Source organism: Panthera pardus, unplaced genomic scaffold, assembly GCF_024362965.1.
Source record: "Panthera pardus isolate Hobbes unplaced genomic scaffold, ASM2436296v1 HiC_scaffold_3, whole genome shotgun sequence".
NCBI lineage: Eukaryota > Metazoa > Chordata > Mammalia > Carnivora > Felidae > Panthera > Panthera pardus.
Genome location: NW_026526876.1, coordinates 55142811 through 55167957, shown reverse-complemented (window position 1 = coordinate 55167957; position 25147 = coordinate 55142811). Strand labels below are relative to the sequence as shown.

The 25147-nt window shown below is 40.9% G+C and overlaps 2 protein-coding genes across 4 annotated transcripts in view; one reads left to right on the top strand and one right to left on the bottom strand.

Annotated features, from left to right (window-relative positions):
- The window catches only part of SMYD4 (SET and MYND domain containing 4), a 69518-nt gene extending 56040 nt beyond the window's left edge, over positions 1-13478 (bottom strand). The window contains exons 1-2 of one of the 3 annotated variants that reach the window (XM_053892968.1): positions 13229-13478; positions 11962-12107 (exon numbers count right to left, since the gene is read on the bottom strand). In XM_053892968.1, coding sequence (XP_053748943.1) covers positions 11962-12095 — 134 coding nt within the window. In that variant the 5' untranslated portion in view covers positions 12096-12107; positions 13229-13478. The remainder of the gene's footprint in view (positions 1-11961; positions 12108-13228) is intronic. The other 2 variants (XM_019429595.2, XM_019429593.2) reach the window with 2 other exon arrangements.
- Positions 13479-13612: 134 nt separating this feature from the next.
- The window catches only part of RPA1 (replication protein A1), a 73793-nt gene continuing 62258 nt past the window's right edge, over positions 13613-25147 (top strand). Inside the window, exon 1 of the mRNA XM_019429596.2 lies at positions 13613-13766. Within this exon, the coding sequence (XP_019285141.1) occupies positions 13734-13766 (33 nt within the window). The 5' untranslated portion in view covers positions 13613-13733. The remainder of the gene's footprint in view (positions 13767-25147) is intronic.

Here is a 25147-nt window from a genome sequence, read left to right as displayed (position 1 = left end):
GTTCGAGTTCTGTTTTCAATTCTCTGGGGTATCCATGCAGAAGTAGGGTTGCTGGACCATATATTAATTCTAGTTTTAATTTTTGAGGAATGACACTGGTTTCCATAGTAGCTACACTATTTTACATTCCCACTAGCAGTGCACAAGGCCTCCAGGTTCTCCGCATCCTCACCAACATGAGCTATTTTCTGTTTGTTTTTTCCTAGTAACCATCCTAATGAATGTGAGGTGGTATCTCACTGCAGTTTGGATTTGCATTTCCCTAGTTATTAGTGATGTTAAGAGCACCTCTCCAGGGGTGCCGGGGTGGCTCAGTCAGTTAAGCGGCTGACTTTGGCTCAGGTCATGATCTCGCGGTTCATGGGTTCGAGCCCCACATCAGGCTCTGTGTTGACGGCTCGGAGCCTGGAGACTGGTTCAGATTCTGTGTCTCCCTCTCTCTCTGCCCCTGCCCCACTCATGTCTGTCTCTCTCTCTCAGAAATAAATAAACATAAAAAACAAAAAAAAGAGAGCACCTCTCCATGTGCTTGTTGGCTATTGATATATCCTTTTTGGAGAAATCTCTATTCAAATCCTTTGCCCATTTTTAAAATCAGGTTGTTCTCTTGTTGTTGAGTTTTAGGAGTTCTCCTTATCAGGTACGTGATTTGCTAATATTTCCTCCCATTATGCGGCTTGCCTTTTTAAATAAAAATCTTTTATTTTTATTTTTTTAAGTAATCTCTCCACCTAACGTAGGGCTCAAACTCACGACACAAGATCAAGAGTCACATGTCCTCTCTACCCACTGAGCCAGCCAGGTGCCCTTCTGTGGGTTGCCTTTTTTACTCTGTTGATATTGTCTTTTTATGCACAAACTGTTTTAATTTTCAAAATTGTCTACTTTTGTTGCCAGTGTCTTTGTTGTTATAGCCTAGAAATCATTGCCAGCCAATATCATAAGCTTCTACCTTAGGTTTTCTTCTAAAAGTTTTATAATTTTAGCTCGGAAGTTTAGGTCCTTGGGCTATTTCGAGTTAGCTGTTATATATGGTATAAGGTGAAAAGTCTAACTCTGTTTTTTTCATGTGGATGCTAATTAGGGAGCAGACAGAACTGAGTTCCTTCTTCCAGTCTTGCCTTCTGTCTCTGGAGCCCTACTGAGGGCCTCTCATGGAGTCAACTGGCCATGCATCAAGTTCCACAGAGTACAGAGGATTGAGAATGGAGCTGAGACACAATAGTGTGTTAACTCTGACACATCTGTATATACATGTTTTTTCTGAGCCATTTGAAGTAGGTACAGTCATCATAGAAGTTCACCTCTATGCATTTCAGCAGACCTCTGCTAAGAAAAAGAACATTCTATACCTAAAAAAGTTTTTTTGGGGGTGCCTGGGTGGCTCAGTCGGTTGAGCGTCCAACTTTGGCTCAGGTCATGATCTTGCGGTGAGTTGGAGCCCCGCGTCAGGTTCTGTGCTGACAGCTCAGAGGCTGGAGCCTGCTTTGGATTCTGTGTCTCCCCCTCTCTCTCTGCCCCTCTCCCACTCACACTCTGTCTCTCTCTCTCTCAAAAATAAACATTAAAAAAAAAAAATTCAAGACCTATTTACGATATAGACAACTTCCTTAAATTAAAAATGGGTATGTACTATAAACCTATGGCAAATGTCCTAAATGGCTGTTACTATTCAATACTGCACTGGAGGTCTAACTAATGTTATAGTCAAAAGATAAAATGAGAGGTAAAAATATTGGAAAGGAGGATTACTATTTGCAGATATAGCTACTTACCTAAAAATTCCAAGTGAATTGGCATAAAAACAATAAAATATTGTGAAAATACAGTTAGGCAGCTGTAGGATACAAAAATTCCTAGCCTTTATACACCAATCGTCAGAGAATGTAATTGGGCGGAAAAAAAGTCTTATTCACGATAACAATAATCTTACAATAAGGAAGAATAAATCTAAGAGGGAATGTGCAAGACCTATACAAAGAAAATGATAGAACTTTACTTAAGGATATGAAGGAAGCCCTAAGCAAATGGCAAGACATACCTTTTACTTGGAGGAGGAAATTTAACATTGTAAAGGTGTCAAGTCTCCCTAAATGAATCTGTAAATTCAACACAATCTGCATCAAACATCCAACAACATTTTTTAGAAAGTATTTATTTATTTTCGAGAGAGAGAGAGAGAGAGAGCACGTGTGCAAGTGCAGGGGGAGGGGCAGAGAGAGAGAGAGGGGGACAGAGGATTCGAAGCAGGCTCTTTGACGACAGCACAGAGCCCGACGTGGGGCTCGAACTCACCAACTGTGAGATCACGACCTGAGCTGGAGTCGGACGCCTAACTGACTAGGCCACCCAGGCGCCCCTAGCCAAGACATTCTTGAAAAAGAAGAAGTATATGAGTGTCTGGGAACTTGGCCTACCAGACAGCAAAGCCACATCTATACGAGCCTTCCATGGTTTCTAGTGTTCCTTCCTTCCACTTCTGGTAATAAAATCTCAGGGAGGAAACCATTTCTTGTGGCTGAAGTAGGGAAGACGCCAATGTGGCAATAGGGTTGAGCATCGTGCTATAGCCCTGGCCAATCAGAAAGGCCTCACACTTGTGGTTGAAAGGATGCATCAGGCAGTCAAAATTAGGTTGACTGGAGTCCAAAATTAGGTTGATCTAGACCTTTTCTGCCCAAACTCTCAGGAAAGATGGCCTCTTTTCTTGTGGTTGTTAAGCTTGCAGGACGTGTCCAAGGCTACCAGTGTTGATTATGCCCACCAGGTGTGCAGTTTGTCTGCGAGATGAAGAGCTACAGTCTGATGACATCTGAGCCCCTGGACACAACTCTGCTTGCAAACAGATCTGCCTTGGACATCCTAGTTTCATAGTGCATAAATTTCCTAATGTGAGCTGGGTTTCTGTCACTTGAAACTGAAAGAATTCTAGTATGATACTATAAAGTCACAGTAAAAACCCTTTGGTTTTGACATAGAAATAGAGTCTAGGAACAAATTTGTGGCAAGTGGGAATTCAATTTTTAACGAATATGGCGTTTTGAGGCACTAAGGATATCACGGACTATTCAATAAATGCCTAGGAAAAATCATCTGGAAAAAAGTTAGCACATTCTCTTACATCACATACAAAAATAAATTCCAGTGCTCGCTTAGGCAGCACATATACTAGAATTGGAACAAAAATAAATTCCAGATGGAGTTTTGAGTGAAAACTAAAACACAAAACTACAAAAGGAGTTAGAAGAAAATAAAGACTATTTGCAAGACACATAACTCAGAAACCAGAAAAAAAAAAGATATAGGTGTATAGAAGTTAAAGCATGCACAATTTACATACAATGCAAAACACTGCAAGTAAAGATAAATAATAGGTTGGGGGGAAAATTAGTCACAAATATAGCAAAGAATTATAGGACCAGATTTTTGAAGATCTCTTATAAATTCATAAGAGAAAGACAGACAACCTAGAGGGAAAATAGGCAAAAGACACAAATGAACAGTTTGCATAAGAAATATAAACGGGTTGTAACATCAGAAATAATGCATTCTTTCACTAGTAATTAGAAAAATGCAACAAAACAAAACAAAACAAAAACAAGATATTTTTGTCCTGAAGTTTGGCAGAATTAAAGACTACTGCTTTCTAGTGCTGGTGTGGATATAGGAAAGTACCGGTAATGTCTTTTTGGAAGACAATTTGTTAGTATTTACCACATTTTAAAATGCCCTGGGTGGCTCTGCCGGTTGAATGTCCAACTTCAGCTCAGATCATGATCTCATGGTTCATGGGTTCGAGCCCTGTATCGGGCTCTGCACTGACAGCTCAGAGGCTGGAGCCTGCTTCAGATTCTGTGTCTCCCTCTCTCTCTGCCCCTCCCCCACTTGCTCTCTCTCTCACAAAAATAAATAAACATTAAAAACAATAATAAAAAAATAAATAAAATGCTCGTAATGACTGATACAGCTATTTATCTTCTAAGAATATATGTGTACAAAAACATACAAAAAAGTTGCTTACTGCAGCATTGTTTGTAACAGTAAAAATGCAACAACTTGGAAATAATGTAATTGCCCCTCAACAGGGAAAAGAATAACTACATTGTGGTATAACTACATAAGCAATATCATGTGGTTGCTAGAAAGATTAAGGTGTGACATCAGAGAAAACCTCCTAGAACAAAGCACATAATATGACAGAATAAAGAAAAAGAAATGTAGATATATCTACAATTGTATGAGAATACACAAAAAGGACCAGAAAATTCCAATAAACTGTGGCTGTTTCTGTAGAATTGAATGAAGAGACGGTAAAGGGGAAACCTTCCCGTTAAACTTCATTAAATATCATTTCAAACACGATGAGAATGAATTTGCATCTTGTCAGCATTTATCATAAAGAAAAACAAGTATCAAAAAAAAAAAAACCACCCCAAAACAAGTAAAACGCTAATTGTACCTGGTTAGTACCTGAACTGGCAAGGCTCAACACTGCACTCATCATTTCATTCAACTAAAATCTGAGTGCCCGCTATGTGCCAGACTATCGGCAGTTGTTGGCACAAAGATAAAGACATTAACATTGAACGTGAAAGGTATGTGTTTATGTATCTGCATGTATATGAGGCTCTCATGTATGAGTCCTATTGAGCATAAATACGTGCCAGTTGGTGAAGAGCTTTAGACATATTTCCAGATTGACATTCAATCAGTATTTATTAAATGCCTTTTTTGTTTTGTTTTGTTTTGACACAGCACTGCTCTTGTCTACACAAAGACAAACACAGACAACATCTTTGCCCTCATGGAGTTTATAGTCTATAGTGAAGACAGACGTCAATCAAATGATTACATGAACCTGGAAAGGAAAGCTACCTGACGTTGTTAATACATACTGAGCTGGGACTCAGGAGGCTTTCCTGAGGAAAGATCTGGCTGACCCTGAAGGATAAGTAGAACTTAATTAGGGCGCGGAGGAGTAGAGAGAAGCCAGGGAAAGCATTTCAGGCAGAAGAGATACAGGAAGTAAAGGCCACGTGACAAGAAGCACAGTGTACATTAAGAACTGAAAGAAGGTCATGGGGCGCCTGGGTGGCTCAGTCGGTTGAGCGTCCGACTTCAGCTCAGGTCACGATCTCACGGTTCGTGAGTTCGAGCCCTGCGTCGGGCTCTGGGCTGATGGCTCGGAGCCTGGAGCCTGCTTCAGATTCTGTCTCCCTCTCTCTCTGCCCCTCCCCCGTTCATACTCTGTCTCTCTCTGTCTCAAAGATAAATGAACGTTGAAAAAAAAATTAAGAAAAAAGAACTGAAAGAAGGTCAACAATATGCTGGAAATAGGAGTGTGGTAAGAGGAGGCCATGGGCAATGGGCAGACTGCAATGTCTTACTGGCTACATTAGGTTGAGAATTTTAGTCTTTATTGTAAGAGCGAAAGAAACTCCTGAAAGATTTTAAGTGAGAGCAATATAATCTGATTTGTGTTTTGAAAAAGGATTTCTGTTGTGGTGTAGGAAATAGTTTGGAGGGAGGCAAGTATGCATTTGGGGAACCAGTTGGTAGTATTCTAGCTACTGATAGTAATTTGGATTAGGGAGGTAAAGGGAACGTGTTGGTTTTTTGTCACTGCTGTAACAAATTCCTACAAAATTAGTGGCTTGATACAAACAAAAATGTGTTCTCTTACAGTTCTGACATGGGTCTCAGTAGGCTAAAATCAAGGTGTTGGTAAAGACATGTTGCTTTCTGGCTCCAGGGGAGGCTCTGTGGCCTCACCTTTTCCAGTTTCTAGAAGCTGCCTACATTTTTTGGCTCGTGGCTCTCTTTCTTTACCTTCAAAACCGGCAATCCTGCATCTCTCTTGACAATTCTTTCATAGTTATATCTCCCTCGGACTCTTCTGCTTCCTTTCTCCACTTTCAAGGATTCTTGTGATTACACTGGGCTAATGGGTAATCCAGGCTACTCTGCCTATCTTAAAACTGGCTCGTTAGCAACCTTAATTCCATCTGCAAACTTAATTTCTCCTTACCATGTAACCTAACACATTCACAAATTCCAGGAATTAGGATGTAGACAACTTTGGGATGTATTATGTAGTATTATATATACCACACAGGCAAAGAGGGAGATTATCACAGTTTTTTGTTTTTTTGAGAGAGGGAGAGCGCATGAGCAGAGGGGGAAGAGAGAGAGAGAGAGAGAGAGAGAGAGAGAGAGAGAGAGAGAGAGAGAGAGAGAGAGAGAGAGAATCCCAAGCAGACTCTAGGCTCAGCATGGAGCCCAGTGCAGGGCTCGATCCCATGACCCTGGGATCATGACCTGAGATGAAATTAAGAGTCAGAAGTTAAATCAACTGAGCCACCCAGGCACCTCTTATTATAAATGTTTAAATATTTGTTTTGTGGTTATCTTGGAGATTAAAAAATGAATCCCTGAGTTATTTACTATCTTCAGTTAGTACTTTTGCCATTTCCCAAACAATAGAAGAACCTTACAACAATTTACCTCCATTTGCCCATCTTTCCATTTGTACTACTATCATGTGATCATGAGTTCTTATTTTATATTTAATTTAATTATTTTTTAAAACCTTATTTATTATTATTATTTTTTAGTAATCTCTACACCCAATGTAGGTCTTGAATTCACAACCCTGGGATCAAGAGTTGCATGCTCTACTGACTGAGCCAGCAAGACACCCCTCATGAGCTATTTTTTTGTTTTTGTTTTTTTTTAAGATTTTGTTTTTATTTATGTATTTATTTTTTTAAAGATTTTATATTTAAGTAAATCTACATCCAACATGGGGCTCAAACTTACAACCCCAAGATCAAGAGTCACATGTTCTACCAGATGAGCCAGCCAGGAGCCCTGTGAGTTGTATTTATCTATTTAAAAAAACAATTTTTTAAAGTTTTTATTTTTTTATTTAAAAAACTTTTTTTTAACGTTTATTTATTTTTGAGAGAGAGAGAGAGACAGAGCATGAACGGGGGAGGGGCAGAGAGAGAGGGAGACACAGAATCGGAAGCAGGCTCCAGGCTCCGAGCCATCAGCCCAGAGCCCGAGGCGGGGCTCGAACTCACGGACTGCGAGATCGTGACCTGAGCTGAAGTCAGACGCTTAACCGACTGAGCCACCCAGGCGCCCCCATAAAGTTTTTATTTTTAATTAATCACTATACCCAACATGGGGCTCAAACTCACAACCCTGAGATTAAGATTTGCAGGTTGCACCAACTGAACCAGCCAGATGCCCCTCCCTGCCATGAGTTATTTTTAAATATAGAATGGTTCATAGGTTCTTAGCTTTAAGAACTGAAGTAAGGTAGTGCCAATTCACTAAGATAGGGACCACTGGAAGGGACTGTGAGTTTGATTTTGAATATATTGAATTTTTTTTTTTTCAGCGAGAGAGAGAAAAAGAGTCAGAGATGGGGGGCGGGGGGAGAGAAAGAGGCAGAGAGAGAATCCCAAGCAGGCTCTATGCTTAGTGTGGCGGGGGGAGAGAAAGAGGCAGAGAGAGAATCCCAAGCAGGCTCTATGCTTAGTGTGGAGACCCACATGGGGCTTGAACTCACAAACCCATGAGATTATGACCTGAGCCAAAATCAAGAGTCAGGCGCTCAACCAACTGAGCCACCCAGGTGCCCCTGGATATGTTCAATTTTAAGTATCTTTAGGACTTTTAAGTAGTCAGCTGGATTTAGAGATTTGAGTCTCAGAAGGGAGGTGAGGGCTGGACATAAAATTTTAAGGATAATCAACATACAGAGGAGGTAACTGATGTCATGGGTGTACATGAGACTGTATCAGTTGAGGATACAGAGTGGAAAGGAAAAAGAGCCTAGGTTGGAGTCTTGAGGAACTCCAATAGTAAATGACCAAGCAAACCCTCTTCATTTATATTCCTTTCCATGCACCAAAACTTCAAATGATTCTTGTGGATTAGGACATCTTGGTGTTAGTAAGCCATATCCAACTACCTTGGGATAACTCTGCTACCATTACTATTTTCATCAATAGTTGTCTATCATTTTTAGAAACTCTGTAGAAGGAATCCACAGATCCCATAAAGATTTAGACATTATTTTTCAAACTGTAGGTCATGACTCAGTGGGTCATGAAATCAGTTTAGTGGGTCTTGATTAGTATTTTTTTTTTTAATTTTTTTTTTAACGTTTATTTATTTTTGAGACAGAGAGAGACACAGCGTGAATGGGGGAGGGTCAGAGAGAGGGAGACACAGAATCTGAAACAGGCTCCAGGCTCTGAGCTGTCAGCACAGAGCCCGACGCAGGGCTTGAACTCATGGACCTTGAGATCATGACCTGAGCCGAAGTTGGCCGCTTAACCGACTGAGCCACCCAGGCGCCCCTTGATTAGTATTTTTTAAATGAGATAAATAGAAAGGAAAATATCAAGGTACATCATACGCAGTAAGCATTTATACTCTCTACCATGGTGAACTTACCCAGTCTGCAGCTCAAAATACCATGTATGACTCCCAAATTTCTATCTCCAGCCCAGCGCTCTCTCCTAAATGTTGTGCTGACTTAGACACCTCCACCTGGATGTCTACTAGACATCTCAAACTGGACTAGGAACCCCTGATCTTCTTTTCCAAAACTGTTCCAAAGCAGTCTTCCCAGGTGATGGTAATTTCATCTTTCTTAGGCCTAAATCCCTAGAGTCACTTTTTACTTCTCTCATCCTCTAATATATCACATTCCATCTTTCAAGGAATGCTATGAAGTCTACTTTCAGAATCCAACCATTTCTCGTCAACCCCACCACCACCACCCTAGTCCAAATTATCGTCACCTCATTTTTCACCTGGATTAATGCGACAGCCTCCCAACAGGTTTCTCTAATTCCACCCTTGCTTGTCCTATAGTCTATCCTCAACACTGTGGTCAGAGTAATCCCTTGAAACAGGAGTTAGCAAACTTTGTGGAGAGTCTGAGAGTAAATATTTAGGTTTTGTGGGCCAAGAGGTAAAATTGAGGCTCTTACAGAGGTAGTTCTATAAGAAAAGAGAAAACAAATTTCTATAAAATTTTTATTGATACAACTTAAAAAATAATTGAGTATAATGTCTTGTAATACCAGTCTACTTTTTTTTTAAGTTGGTTCCCCCCCCATCCTCTGGCCGCCCTTCCCAACATCAAGAGTCACAAGTTCTTCTGACTGAGCAGGCCAGGCACCCTGTGTAATATAGGTCTACTAATGAGAATGGATTTTTTTTTTAATGAATTTTACTTAATTGGGATTCAAAGCCAGTGTTCCCAAATCATCAAATCAACTGTAAATGCTTATCTGTAAAAACCATTCTTAGTTGATGGTCATATAAAAACAGGCAGCAGGACGGATTTACCCTGCAGGCTGTAGTTTGCTGACCCCTGCTTTAAAATATAATCAAATCATATCGTTCTCTCAAAACCCTGGGAATTAGTTTTCTACTGTTGGGTAACAAATTACCACAACTTCAGCAGCTTAGAACACCCGTTTATTATCCTCACAGTCTGTTGATCAGAAGTGCAGGTGAGTCTGGCTGAGTTCTCTGAATAGGGTTTCACAAGGCTGAAATCAAGCCAGTTCTTTCCAGTTGTAAGTCTGAGGTCCTCACTTCCTTGCTGGCTATCAGCCAGGAACTACTCTAAGCTTGAAGAGGCTGCCTGCATTCCTTGTCATGTGGTCCCCCTCCATCTTTAAAGTCATTAAAAGCACATGCGTATCTCATGGTTTGAATCTTTTTGATGTTCCTTTATGCTACCAGCTGGGAAAAACGCTCTGCTTTTAGAGGGGTCACCTGATTAGGTCAGACCCACTCAGATAATTGTGTATCAAGGTCAACTGACTTGGGAGTGTTGGGGAGGGGGCATCATCTTTAGAAGTCTGCCTACCACGCCTTGCAATAATTTCCTACTCAGAGTAAAAAGAAAAGGCACGTAGGAGGGCCAACATGACTTGTACCACTTGCTGTCCCCCAACCCCCATGCATGTCTCATTACCTCTTTGATATTATTTCCTGCTCCTCTCCCTCTGGTTTACTCTGTTCATGCACACTAGTCTTCTTGCTGTTGCTTAAACATGCCAGACACATCCCGCCTTGGGATCTCTGTCTGGAGTACTCTTCTCTCAAATATCTAATTTGTTAACTCCTGTATCTCCAAGACTTTGCTCAACTTCCACTTTTTCAATGAGACCATATCTGATCACACTATTCAGAGGTGTTTTTTTTTTTTTAAGTTTATTCATTTATTTTTGAAAGAGAGAAAGAGTGAGCACAAATGGGGGAGGGTCAGAGAGAGACAGGATCCCAAGCAGGTTCCGCACTGTCAGCACAGCGCCTGATGAGAGGCTCGAACTCATAAACAGTGAGATCATGACCTGAGCCAAAGTCGGACACTTAACTGACTTAGTCACCCAGGTGCCCCTGATCACACTGTTTAATACCACAACCTGCACTCTCACTCCTGGCACTGCCTATTTCCCTTATCTTGTTCTATTTTTGTTTTTTTTTTCTACTATACTTAGCACCTTTAACATACTATATCCTTATATGTGCTTATTTATGTTTATTGTCTGTCTCTCCTTGCCACAATTATGCTCCTCAAGGGTAAGGCTCTGTGTCTATTTTGGATTCACTAATGTATTTTTCTTTCTTTCTTTTTAAGTGGTAAGGTTCTTTTCTTTTTTTTCTTTAAGTTTATTTATTTATTTTGAGAGAGAGTGAGCATGTGCATGTGGTGGGGGGGCAGAGAGGGAGAGAGAATTCCAAGCAGCCTCTGCACAATCAAGAGTCTGTTGCCTACCTGACTGAGCCACCCAGGCACCCCCCTTTTTAAATTTTATTTATTTAGGGGCGCCTGGGTGGCACCTCAGTCAGTTAAGCGTCCTACTTCAGCTCAAGTCATGATCTCGCGGTCCGGGAGTTCGAGCCCCGCATCGGGCTCTGTGCTGACAGCTCAGAGCCTGGAGCCTGTTTCAGATTCTGTGTCTCCCTCTTTCTCTCTCTTCCCCTGCTCATGCTCTGTCTCTCTCTTCTCAAAAATAAATAACCATTAAAAAATTTTTTTTAAAATAAATTTTATTTATTTAAAAATAATTTTTAATGGTTATTTTTGAGAGAGAGAGAGAGAGAGAGAGAGACAGAACATAAACAGGGGAGGGGCAGAGAGAGAGGGAGACACAGAGTCCAAAGCAGGCTCCAGGCTCTGAGCTGTCAGCAGAGCCCAGTGCAGGGCTTGAACTCACAAACCGTGAGATCATGACCTGAGCTGAAGTCGGATGCTCAACCGACTGAGCCACCCAGGCCCGCACACCACCCCCCCTTCTCCTTTTTTAAAGTAAGCTCTACTGCCCAATGTGGAGCTTGAATGACCTTGAGATTAAGAGTCACATGCTCTACTGACTGAGCCAGCCAGGCACCCCTCATTGATGTATTTTTTGTTCACTAAGCATATAGCAGTGTCTGACACAAAACAGGTGATCAATAAAAATTCGCTGAATGAAGTTTTGGGAAACTCTTGTTGTAATTTTCTGTATACGTATGTATGTACTAGGTTATGATATAAAATAGAATTTCTTATTGAGGATGGTAGTCAAGAGAGTTTGAATATATGACTCCTAAAGTCCTTTCTAAATGTGAGCGCTTATAAATTTCTATATGCAGCTAGTAAATCTCCACTATATCTTTTGGGAGATGGCAAAGTTCACAGCCTACTTTCCACAGCACGGCATTGCTTACTGAAACCAAAACACCAAAAAAGCTATCTTGTCTGTTCTATAACAGTAGGTGAGGGAAAACTGGAAATAGCAAGAACTGCTGAATGCTCCAAAATGTAAAAAAATCTGAACTTAATCCTTCCATGAAAAAGAGATAGAAATTGAGAGAAAATGGCAAAAGAGAACATTTTCGAGGCCAACATTTCCCTGGTTAAAGCTTTCATTCACTTACTGAAGAAGCAAAGAGGAGTGAAGAAAGATATCGCTCAAAGTCTCTGCGGTAGAGATTGTGACCTGAATGGACTTCGGGAGCAAAGACCACTTCTGAAATACATATGATTTCCACTCATCCACAGGCAGATCCATCCTACTTTAGGTCTATAAAATGAATAAGAAAATAAAGAATTCAGATTTCTACAAATGCACAATCCTAGAAAAATCAAGATTTCACTCAAGCAAATGGGAAACAACCAAATCAATTCTTGTGGTCTTTTTCTGTACTTTACATGCTGAGGATCTATATTCTCTCACACTGAACATCCTTTTATTCAGAAATATTTATTGAAGGCCTACTTTGTTCCACAAAGGACGCTTGCCTCTTAGACCTCCATCTCCCAAGATGCTCAAGTCAGAAACTGAGACATCCCAGGTTTTTCTCTCTCCTCAGCAACTATTAAATTAACAAATGTTTCTATGTATAGTTCAGTTTTTTTCTTTCAATCCCCAGGTCATTCCTTTAGTTCAAGTCCTCACCATCTCTTGTCTGGCGTAACTAGTTTCCATGCCCTCAGTCCCCTACCCGGCTTTCTAAATTCAACTCATCCTTCATATTGAGACAGATGTCCATCCTCTGCCTTAAATTAATCAATGCTCCTCCAAGCATTTAGGGAAGCCCAGTACAAATCCTTCACTATTTGACCTGGGGCTTGTTTTCTTCCTTTTTTTCAAAATTTATTTATTTATTTTGAAAGAGCGAGGAGGCGAGGGGCAGAGACTCCCAAGCAGGTTCAATACTGTCAGCGAGGCGCTTGACAAACGGCTTGAACTCACCAACTGTGAGATAGATAGATCATGACCTGGGCCAAAATCAAGAGTCAGATGCTTAACTGACTGAGCCACCCAGGCACCCCTACCCCTGGCTCATTTTCTAATGCCTAAGTCATCTTCCTCTGTAACCCACTATCCTGAGCTACTTAAAGCTATCCCCAGCTTGCCAGGCTATTCACCTCTCTAGTTTGTGCATAGGCTTCGCATTCATCCAGGCGCATCCTTATCCTCACTTACAGTCCACCTGACAAACCTGCACACACCCTTCAGGGCTCAGTTTGAATGGCACCTCCTTTGGGAAGCCTTCGCTGATTTTCCATCTGTGATCGCAGCACACTTTGTGTCTCTCCTGAGGCCCATATCATGTCTACTTGGAGTGAGGACCCCTCACTGTGGTAACTCCCTGGACAGACCATACTCTCCTCTGAGGGCAGGGACTGGATTCTATTTACCTTCAGAGATCCCCACTGTGCCAAGCTCAAGGTCTAGCACCGGCGGGAGCTCCGCCCTGGGTTGAGAAAGTAGTCAAGTTACTGCTTGACTATGGCCAGCAGCAGGGTTATCAGGGAACAGCTCTCTCTTCCAGTCGGCCCGCCAAAGGCCGAGCCAGGCTTTCCACCGAGAAGCCTCTCGGCAAGCTTCCGGAACTGCACCTCGCGCCCTTGGTTAGCGCTCGCGTCATCCTCCGCGCGCCCCGCGGCCCAGGCCCCGCCCCTAGGCCGCTTGGGAGACTAGGTCCTGAACCAGTGCTCAGGCATGTCACGTGGGCTGCTCGCAGCTCCTCGGCCAACGCGGTGGCTGCTCCGCCCTTAAGCCCGCCTCCGTGCCCTGCGCATGTCGGAAAGCGGGGGTGGTGCCTGTAGCTCCTTGGCCCAATAGCTTTGGAGCGCGCGGGGCCCCGGGAGCGAAACAGGGGCTGCGGAGGATCCGGACCGCGGGAGTTGGTGCGGCGGAGGCATGGGGGGCCACCTGAGCGAGGGGGCCATTGCGGTGAGGAGACGCCTGCGGGCCAGCGGGCCGCGGGGTAGCTGTGGGCCCTGGCCGTGTCGGGGTGGAGAAGGCGAGAGAGGCTGGAGGCTATGGGTAGAGAACGCGGGAGAAGATAACGGGGGTGGGACAGGAAACCGTCGGGTGACTCCCTAAAATCATCACTTTCTCCTCGAAGGAGTTTTCCTGTCCTCTTTTAAATATGCCCGTGTTTTTTGTACTTAAGAAAACGAAGCAAAATGAACTTGTTTGTCCCCCATCTCCCTCCTTTGGCTAGTCTCTGTCTCCTTCCCTCCCCTTGTCCACAGCAAACTTCTCGAGAGTTGTCGTTTCAGCACACCTCGGGTTAACCCATTAGCAGACTCCAATCCATCGTTCCCTTCGATCGCTATAGAAAGAACGCTGGCTGAAGTTAACAGTGCCTCCTAGTTGTTAAATTTAACAGCCACTTTTCAGTTTTCAACTTAACCAACAGAGTTCTCAGCAGCGTTTGAGTGTGTTGAGCATTACTTCTTAACTTAATGTTTTGGCTTTTTTGGCTTGGCTTGCCCGATCTTTCCTCGTCTTGTTTGCAGGTCCCTCATTGTAGGTTGTTTACTCAAGGTTATGTTCTAGGCCCTCTTCTACCAAGACATACCATTACCATCTATATGTCAGTTGCACACAAGTGTCTTTGTCCGGAACCACCTTTTAAAACTTTTTGTTTATTTATTTTTGAGAGACAGAACGCTAGCGGGAGAGGGGCAGAGAGGGAGAGAGACAGAGAATCCCAAGTAGGCTCTGGGCTGTCAGCACAGAGCCCTATGCAGGGCTCATGCGGGGCCTGGACTCACAAGTTGTGAGTTGTGACTTAACGAAGAGTAAGTTGCCTAACAGAGCCACCCAGGCACCTCTGGAGCCACCTTTATCTGAAAGACAAACCTCTATTTTCTGTCTGCCCACCCGATACCTCAAAGAGATTTTAAATTCAACATATCCCAAAGTAGATCCATTATTTTAGTAAGTTGGGGCCTCTTGGTGTTCCCTAAAGGGATGAATGGCACCATTGTCCACTAAGGTATGCTAGCCCGAAATTGTAGAATCATTCTTCTTACAGACTCCCATCACTTTAGATGTCCAGTCCATCACCGAATTTGGTTTTACCTCCACACATTTCTCTTAAATACATCTACTTCTCTTTCATCCACCCTGGCATCATCATTTCTTGCCTGGACTACTCACTTCCACCCAGTGTACCCCCCCCCCCATTCCCATCATTGCATATTCCCTCTTGTTCTTGCTTCCTTTCCAGCTTTTAAAAAGTTTTTTTTTTTAATTTTAATTCTAGTGTAGTTAACATACTTCTATTAGTTTTAGGTGTACAATATAGTGAGTGATTCAACAATTCTATACATTACTCAGTGCTCATCATGATAAATGCACTCTTAATCCCCATCACCTATTTCCCCCATCCCCCCCCACCTCCTCTCTGGTAACTGTCAGTTCTCTATAATTAAGAGCCTGTTTCTTGGTTTGTCTGTCTCTCTCTCTCTCTGTCTCTCTCTCTTTCTCTTTCTCTTTGTTTCATTTGCTCATTTGTTTTGTTTCTTAAGTTCTACATGAGTGAAATCGTATGGTATTTGTCTTTCTCTGACTGACTTATTTCGCCTAGCATTATACCGTCTAGCTCCATCCATGTTGTTGCAGATGGCAAGATTTCATTCTTTTTTTATGGCTGAATAATATTCCATCATATATATACGTACCGTATCTTCTTTATCCATTCATTTACCAATGGACACTTGGGCTGTTTCCATAATTTGACCATTGTAAATAATGCTGCAGTAAACATGGGGTTCATATATCCTTTTGAATTAGTGTTTTCATATTTTTTGGGTAACTACCCAGTAGTGCCATTACTGGATCCTAAGGTAGTTCTATTTTAACTTTTTGAGGAACCTTCATACTGTTTTCCATAGTGGCTGCAGCAGTTTGCATTCCCACCAACAGTGCATGAGGATTCCTTTCTCACCTTATCCTCATCCAGGTGTGAGGTGATATCTCAGTGTGGTTTTAATTTGCATTAACCTGATGATGAGTAATACTAAGCATTTTTGCACGTTGGCCATCTGTATGTCTTCCTTGGAGAAACGTCTGTCCATATCTTCTGCCCATTTTTTAATTGGATTATTTGGGTTTTGGTGTTGAGTTGTGTCAGTTTTTTATATACTTTGGATACTAAGCCTTTATTGGATGTCATTTGCAAATATCTTCTCCAATTCAGTAGGTTGCCTTTTAGTTTTGTTGTTTCCTTAGCTGGGCAGGAACTTTTTGTTTTGATGTAGTCCCAATAGTTTATTTTTGCTTTTCTTTCTCTTGCCTCATGAGACATAGCCAGCAAGATGTTGCTATGGCCTATGTCAGAGAAAATATTATTATTTTAAAGTACCTGTGGGTTTTTTTAAAGTTTATTTATTTATTTTGAGAGAGATAGGGAGAACGAGCGGGGGAGGGGAAGAGAGAGAGAGGGGGACAGAGGATATGAAGTCTCTGAGCTGACAGCAGAGAGCCCAACGTGGGGCTTGAACTCATAGACCGGGAGATCATGACCTGAGCCGAAGTTGGACCCTTGACCGACTGAGGCACCCAGGTGCCCCTATTTATTTACTTTTGAGAGGGAGGGAGGGAGAGAGATAGAACCAGTGGGGGAGGGGGAGATGGGGCAGGGGACACAGAAGATCTGAAGTGGGCTCTATGCCGACAGCAGAGAGCCTGACGCAGGGCTCAAACTCACAAACCATGAGATCATGACCTGAGCTGAAGTCAGATGCTTAACCAACTGAGCCACCCAGACGCCCCAAGAAGAAAAATTTTTTAATTTCAGTTTATTAACTTATTTGTTTATTTATTTAGAGAGAGTGTGCACTTATGTATGAACTGGAGAGGGGCAGAGAGATCGGGAGAGAGAATACCAAGCAGGCTCCCTGCTGTCAGTGCAGAGCCTGATGTGGGACTTGAACTCAGAAACTGAGATCATGACCTAAGCTGAAATCAAGAGTCAGACGCTTAACTGACTGAGCCACCCAGGTAACCCGACAAAATTTTTGTGTTTGTGGTGACTGAGTGTGGAGCACCTTTGCCAACTCTGATTATCAGCTAAAGCAAGTAGTATCATTTTAGTTCAAAAGACACCGGCCCAAAGGGTATGCAACTGACACATAAATAGGAGAGACATTTGGGGCAAGAGCTAACATCATAAAAAAAGAGATTATGCATGTAACTACTGTGGTAAACAGGATAAATAGCGTTTGTATCTTAAGTTACTGGGTAATATAAGGAAAGGAGAAGGGAACTAATATTTTTGCCATTTCCATTGTGCCAGATACTTTATGTATAATACTCAGTACTTACAGTAACCCCATAAGGTAGATTTTTATAATTACCTGCATCTGCACTGAAATTAAAGTGCAGAGAGGTTAAATAATTTGTCAATGGGGTGAATATTTGGATGGATGTGCCCTTGACTACTACATTCTGTTGCTTTGTATTTTTTAAAATTTATGTACAATTGACACACAATATTCTATTAGTTTTAGGTGTTCATCATAGTGATTTGGTATTTTTATAGGTTAGGAAATGATCCCTATGATAAATCTGGTTACTGTCTGTCACCATACAAAGTTATTACATTGTTACTAAATTCCCTGTGTTGTATATTACATCCCCATGACCCTTTTTTCTTTTTTTAAATCTGGAAGCCTGAACCTCTTAATCCTCTTCACAAATTTCACCCACAGCCCCAATCATTCCTCACTCTTGTAATCAGTAGTTTGTTCCCTGTATCTGTCTGTTTCTATTTTGTATTTTATAGATTCAGCATGTAAGTGACATCATGTTATTTGTCTTCTCTGTCAGGCTTATTTCATTTAGCGTAATACTGTCTAGGTCTATCCATGTTGTCACAATGGCAAAATTTCTTTTTTATGGTTGAGTAATATTCCTCTGTGTGTGTGTGTGTGTGTGTGTGTGTGTGTGTGTGTGTGTGTGTCTATGTTTATGTCTGTGTCTTTGTTCATCTGTTTATGGACATGTGGTTTCCTTCCTTATCTTTGCTATTGTAAATAATGCTTTTTGAACATAATGGTGCATATGTCTTTTTGAATTGGTATTTTTATTTTCTTCAGGTACCTACCCAGAAGTGGAATTGCTGGGTCATATGGTAGTTTGATTTTTATTTTTTTGATGGGCCTCCACACTGTTTTCTGTTGTGACTGCACCAATTTACATTCCCCACCAACAGTGTACCAGAGTTCCCTTTAGTCCACATCTTTGCCAACACTTCATATTTTTTGTCTTTTTGATAGTAGCCAATCTGTGATTTTGATTTGCATTCCCATGATGATTAGTGATGTTGAGGATCCTATGTATCTGTTGGCCATCTCTACGTCTTTGGGAAAATGTCTATTCTAAAGTCTTTTGCCCATTTTTTAATTGGGTTGTTGCTTTGTATTTTTTAAAATATTTTTAAAATTTATTTTGAGAGACACAGACACACACAGCGGGAGGGTGGGGGGTTGGGTGGAGAGAGAATCCCAAGCAAGCTCCAACCCAGCATGGAGCCCAGTGTGAGGTTGGATCCTACAAACTGCGAGATCATGACCTGAGCCAGAATCAAAGAGTTGGATGCTCAACATACTGAGCCAAGGTGTCCCGAGGCAATTTTATTTTAAATGTACATATCATGTTATATGTCCCAGAAGATTTAATCTTATATGCACTATTTATGATGACACAAATTAAACAGTAATAAGTTAATATATGCATGTGGTTTTTATTATTTTTTAAAATTTACATCCAAGTTAGCATATAGTGCAATCATGATTTCAGGAGTAGATTACAGGGGTTCATCCCCTATGTATAACACCCAGTGCTCATCTCAACAAGTGTCTTCCTTAATGCCCCTTGCCCATTTAGCCCATCCCCCAACCCCTCCAGCAACCTTTAGTTTGTTCATTGTATTTAAGAGTCTCTTATGTTTTGTCCCCCTTCTTGTTTTTATATTATTTTTGCTTCCCTTCCCTTATGTTCATCTGTTGTTTTTTTTTTAATGTTTATTTATATTCAAGAGAGAGACAGAGTGAGAGTGGGGGAGGGATGGAGAGAGAGGGAGACACAGAATCCAAAGCAGGCTCCAGGCTCCAAGCTCCAAGCTCCAAGCTCCAAGCTGTCAGCACAGGGCCTGATGCAGCACTCGAACTCACAAACTGTGAGATCATGACCTGAGCTGAAGTTGGACGCTTAACCGACCGAGCCACCCGGGTGCCCCTCATCTGTTTTGTATCTTAAATTCCATATGAATGAAGTCATGATATTTGTCTTTTTCTGACTAATTTTGCTTAGCATAATACCCTCTCGTTCCATCCACATAGTTCCAAATGGCAAGATTTTGTTCTTTTTGATTGCTGAGTAATACTCCATTGTATATATATATCACATCATCTTTATCAAAATTCTTCTGTCGATGGACATTGGGCTCTTTCCATACTTTGTTGTCAATTGCACTACTATAAACATTGGGGTGCATGTGCCCCTTCAAAACAGCATACCTGTATCCCTGGGATAAATACCTAGTAGTGCAATTGCTGGGTCGTGGGGTAATTCTATTTTTAAATTTTTGAGGCACCTCCATACTGTTTTCCAGAGTGACTGCACCAGTTTGCATTCTCACCAGCAGTGGAAAAGAGATCCTCTTTCTCTGCATCCTTGCCAACATCTGTTGTTGCCTGAGTTGTTAATGTGAACCATTCTGACAGGTGTGAGGTGGTATCTTATTGCGGTTTTAATTTGTATTTCCCTCATAATGAGTGATATTGAGCCTTTTTTCATGTGTTAGCCATCTGGATGTCTTCTTTGGAGAAGTGTCTATTCATGTCTTTTGCCCATATCTTCACTGGATTATATGTGTTTTGGGTGTTGAGTTTGATAGGTTCTTTATAGGTTCTGGATACTAACCCTTTATCTGATATGTCGTTTGCAAATATCTTCTCCTATTCTGTTGGTTGCCTTTTAGTTTTGCTGATTGTTTCCTTCGCTGTGCAGAAGCTTTTTATTTTGATGAGGTCCCAGTAGTTCATTTTTGCTTTTGTTTCCCTCGCCTCTGGAGACGTGTTGAGTAAGAAGTTGCTGTGGCCAAGATCAAAGAGGTTTTTGCCTGCTTTTTCCTCGAGGATTTTGATGGCTTCCTGTCTTACATTTGTCTTTCATCTATTTTGAGTTTATTTTTGTGTATGGTTTAAGAAAGTGGTCCAGGTTCATTTTTCTGCATGTTGCTGTCCAGTTTTCCCAGCACCATTTGCTGAAGAGACTGTATTCCATTGTATATGCTTCCCTGTTTTGTCAAAGATCAGTTAGCCATACATTTGTGGGTCCATTTCTGGGTTCTGTATTCTGTTCTATTGATCTGAGTGTCTGTTTTTGTGCCAGTTCCATACTGTCTTGATGATTACAGCTTTGTAATACATCTTGAAGTCCGGGATTATGATGCCTCCAGCTTTGGTTTTCTTTTTCAGGATTGATTTGGCTATTTGGGGTCTTTTTTGGTTCCATACAAATTTTAGGATTGTTTGTTCTAGCTCTGTGAAGAATGCTAGTGTTATTTTGATAGCGATTGCATTGAATATGTACATTGCTTTGGGCAGTATCGACATTTTAACAATATTTTTTCTTCCAATCAGTGAGCATGAAATATTTTCCATTTTTTGGTATCTTCAATTTCTTTCATAAGCTTTCTATCGTTTTCAGTGTATAGATTTTTCTCCTCTTTGGTTAGGTTTACTCCTAGGTATTTTTGTGGTTTTTGGTGTAATTGTACATGGGATCAATTCCTTGATTTCTCTTTCTGCTGCTTCATTATTAGTGTATAGAAATGCAACCAATTTCTCTGCATTGATTTTATATCCTGCAACTTTGCTGAATTCATGGATCAGTTCTGGCAATTTTTTGGTGGAATCTTTGGGTTTTCCACATAGGGTATCATGTCTTCTGTGAAGGTGAAAGTTTGACTTCCTCCTGGCCGATTTGGATGCCTTTTATTTCTTTGTGTTGTCTGACTCCTGAGGCCAGGACTTCGAATACTGTGTTGAATAACAGTGGCAAGAGTGGACATCCCTGTCATGTTCCTGACCTTAGGGGGAAAGCTCTCAGTTTTTCCCTATGGAGGATAATATTAGCGGTGGGTCTTTTGTATATGGCTTTTATGATCTTGAGGTATGATCCTTCTATCCCTACTTTCTTACGGGTTTTTATTAAGAAAGGATGCTGTATTTTGTCAAATGCTTTCTCTTTATCTACTGAGAGGATCATGTGGTTCCTGTCCTTTCTTTTATTAATGTGATGTATCACACTGATTGATTTGCAGATACTGAACCAGCCCTGCGTCCCAGGTATAAATCCCGCTTGATCGTGGTGAATAATTCTTTTAATGTGTTGTTGGATCCGGTTGGCTAGTACCTTGTTGAGGATTTTTGCATCCCTGTTCATCAGGGAAATTTATCTGTAGTTCTCCTTTTTAGTGGGGTCTTTGTCTGGTTTTGGAATCAGGTAATGCTGGCCTCATGGAATGAGTTTGGAAGTTTTCCTTCCATTTCTATTTTTTGGAGCAGCTTCAAAAGAATAGGTCTTACCTTTCTTTACATGGTTGATGGAATTCCCCTGGAAAGCTATCTGGCCCTGGACTCTTGTTTATTTGGGAGATTTTTGATTACTAATTCAGTTTCTTTACCGGTTATGGGTCTGTTCAGATTTGCGATTTCTTCCTGTTTCAGTTTTGGTAGTTTATATGTTTCTAGGAATTTGTCCATTTCTTCCAGATTGCTCAATTTATTGGCATATAATTGCTTATAATATTCTCATATTATTGTCTTTCTGCCGTGTTGTGATCTCTCCTCTTTCATTCTTTATTTTATTTATTTGGGTCCTTTCCTTTTTCTTTTTGATCAAACTGGCTAGGGTTTATCAATTTTGTTAATTCTTTCAAAGAACCAGCTCCTGGTTTCATTGATCTATTCTATATTTTTGGTTTTGATATCATTGATTTCTGCTCTAATCTTTACTATTTCCTGTCTTCTGCTGGCTTTGGGTTTTATTTGCTGTTCTTTTTCCAGCTCTTTAAGATGTAAAAGTAGGTTGTATACCTGAGACCTTTATTCTTTTTTAGGAAGGCCTGGATTGCTGTATACCTCCCTCTTATGACTGCCTTTGCTGCATCCCAGAGGTTTTGGGCTGCGGTGTTACCATTTTCATTGTCTTCCATGTACTTCTTAATTTCCTCTTTAACTTCTTGGCTAACCCATTCATTATTTAGTAGGATGTTCTTTAATCTCCAAGTATTTGTTGTCTTTCCGAATTTTTTATTGTGGTTGATTTTGAGTTTCATAGCATTGTGGTCTGAAAATATGCATGGTATGATCTCAATCTTTTTGTACTTGTTAAGGGCTGATTTGTGTCCCAGTATGTGATCTGTTCTGGAGAATATTCCGTGTGCACTCAAGAAAAATGCATATTCTACTGCTTTAGGATGAAATGTTCTGAATATATCTGTTAAGTCCATCTGGTCCGGTGTGTCATTCAGAGCCATTGTTTCCTTGTTGATTTTCTGCTTATATGATCTGTCCATTGCTATAAGTGGGGTATTGAAGTCCGCTATTATTATGGTATTATTGTCAATGAGTTTCTTTATGTTTCTGATTCATTGATTTATATATTTGGGAGTTCCATGTTGGGGGCATAAATGTTTGTAGTTGTTAGATCTTCTTGGTGGATGGACTCCTTAATTATAATGTAATGCCCTTCTTCATCTTTTGTTACAGTCTTTATTTTAAAATCTAGATTGTCTGATACAAGTATGGCTATTTGGCTTTCTTTTGGTGACCATTAGTATGATAGATGGTTCTCCATCTGAAGATACTTTCTTTTTTTTTTTTCTTTTTTTATTTTAATTTTATTTTTTATTTTTTTTAAATTTACATCCAAATTCGTTAGCATGTAGTGCAACAGTGATTTCAGGAGTAGATTCCTTAGTGCCCCTTTGAAGATACTTTCAATCTGGAGGTGTCTTTAGGTCTAAAATGGGTTTCTTGTAAACAATATAGAGATGGATCTTGTTTTCTTATCCATTCTGTTACTTTTGATTGGAGCATTTAGTGCATTGGCATTTACAGTGAGTACTGGAAGATAAGAATTTGCTGCCATTGTGTTGCCTGTGGAGTTGGGAGTTTCTGGTGGTGTTCTCTGGTCCTTTCTAGTCTTTGTTGCTTTTGGTCCTTTTTGTTTTGTTTCATCTTTTCTCCCCTCAGAGAGTCCCCCTGGAAATTTCTTGCAGAGCTGGTTTAGTGATCACAAACTCCTTTAGTGTTTGTTTGTCTGGGAAACTCTTTATCTCTCCTATTTTGAATGACAGCCTTGCTGGATAGAGAATTCTTGGCTGCATATTTTTCCAGTTCAGCACGTTGAATATATCCTGCCACTCCTTTCTGGCCTGCCAACTTTCTGTGGATAGGTCTGCTGCGAACCTGATCTGTCTTCCCTTATAGGTTAAGGACTTTTTTTTCCCTTGCCACTTTCGTAATTCTTTCCTTGCCTGTGTGTTTTGTGAATTTGACTATGACATGCCTTGTTGATGGTTGGTTTTGTTGAATCTAAATGATAGTTCTCTGTATCTCCTGGATTTTGATGTCTGTGTCTTTCCCCAGGTTGGGATAGTTTTCTGCTATGATTTCATGCATGTGGTTTTTAAATGAAATAGAACAGGAAGGTGTTTGATGAAATTATTGATGTTTGGCCACACCCTGCCCCAGTTCCGTTCCCTAGAAACTTTTAAAAATTCATACTGTATTGAAATTCAGTGTGATTTACACACCATAAAACTGTGATATGTATAATAAATATATATAACAAAGCTCAAGATGTGTGCAGTTTGACAAGCTTTGGCAAATTCCCCATCCCGTAATGCCAACCTAGACAAACCAGAGTTTTAACTTCTGTTTTTTATCTTTCTAGGTTAGTTTTAACTATCCTAAAAAAATTTTTTTTAGTGTTTGTTTTTGAGAGAGAGAGACAGAGTGTGAGCAGGGGAGGGGCAGAGAGAGAGGGAGACACAGAATCCAAAGCAGGCTGCAGGCTCTGAACTGTCAGCACAGAGCCTGATGCGGGGCTCAAACTCGTGAGCTGTGAGATCATGACCTGAGCTGAAGTCGGACGCTTAACCAACTGAGCCACCCAGGCACCCCTAGTTTTAACTGTTCTATTTTTTTTTTAAGTTTATTCATTTTTGAGAGAGACAGAGCAAGCAGGGAAGGGGCAGAGAGAGAGAATCTCAAGCAGGCTCTGCACTGTCAGCACAGAGCCCAATGCGGGGATCAAACCCATGAAACGCAAGACCATGACCTGAGCCAAAACCAAGAGTCGGACGCCTAACTGAGCCACCCAGGTGCCCCTTGACTATTCTAAAACTTCATATAAACTTGTGTCTGGCTTCTTTGTCTAGCAAAATGTTTTTTGAGATTTATCTATGTTGTTTCAGTAGTTTGAGCCTTTTTTTGCCTTTTATTGTGAATAATCAATTTAATTTACCTATTGTTAAACATTTGGGTTATTTTCATTTTTTGGCCATTACAAACGAAGATGCTGTGAACATTCACATACAAATCTTTTTGTAGAAATATATTTTTATTTCTCTGGGATAAATACTTAGGAATGTAATTGCTGAGTTACATGTTCAGTGAATGTTCATAAGAAATTGCTAGACTGTTTTCTAAATCGATTGTGAGAATTCTAGTTGCTTCATATCTTTGCCAACACTTAATTTTGTCAGTCTTTTTAAGTTTAACCATCCTAGTGAATGTGTAGTTTTATTTTGTAGTGGAATATAGATCTGTGTTTTTTCTCTTAGAACGACTTTGTTTTTTTCTGTCCGGTAAAACTAATGACATCATAAAATGAGTTCAAAAGTGTTCTCTTCTATTTCTTGACAGTTTATGCAAGATTAGTATTTTTTTTCTTTATTAAAAAAATATATTTATTTATTTTGAGAGAGAGAGAGCACACGAGCAGGGGAGGGGCAGAGAGAGAGAGAGAGAGGGAGAGAGAATCCCAAGCAGGTTCTGCGCTGTCAGCCCAGAGTCTGATGTGGGGCTCGATCTCATGAACCATGAGATCATGACCTGAGCCAAAATCAAGAGCTTGGTGCTTAACTGACTGAGCCACCCAGGAAACCTCCCCCCACTTTTTTTTTAGTAGGCTCTATGCCAAACATGGGGTTTCAGCTCATGACCCTGAGATCAAGACCAGAGCTGAGATCAAATTGGATGCTTAACCCACTGAACTACCCATACGCCCCCTCTGTTGGA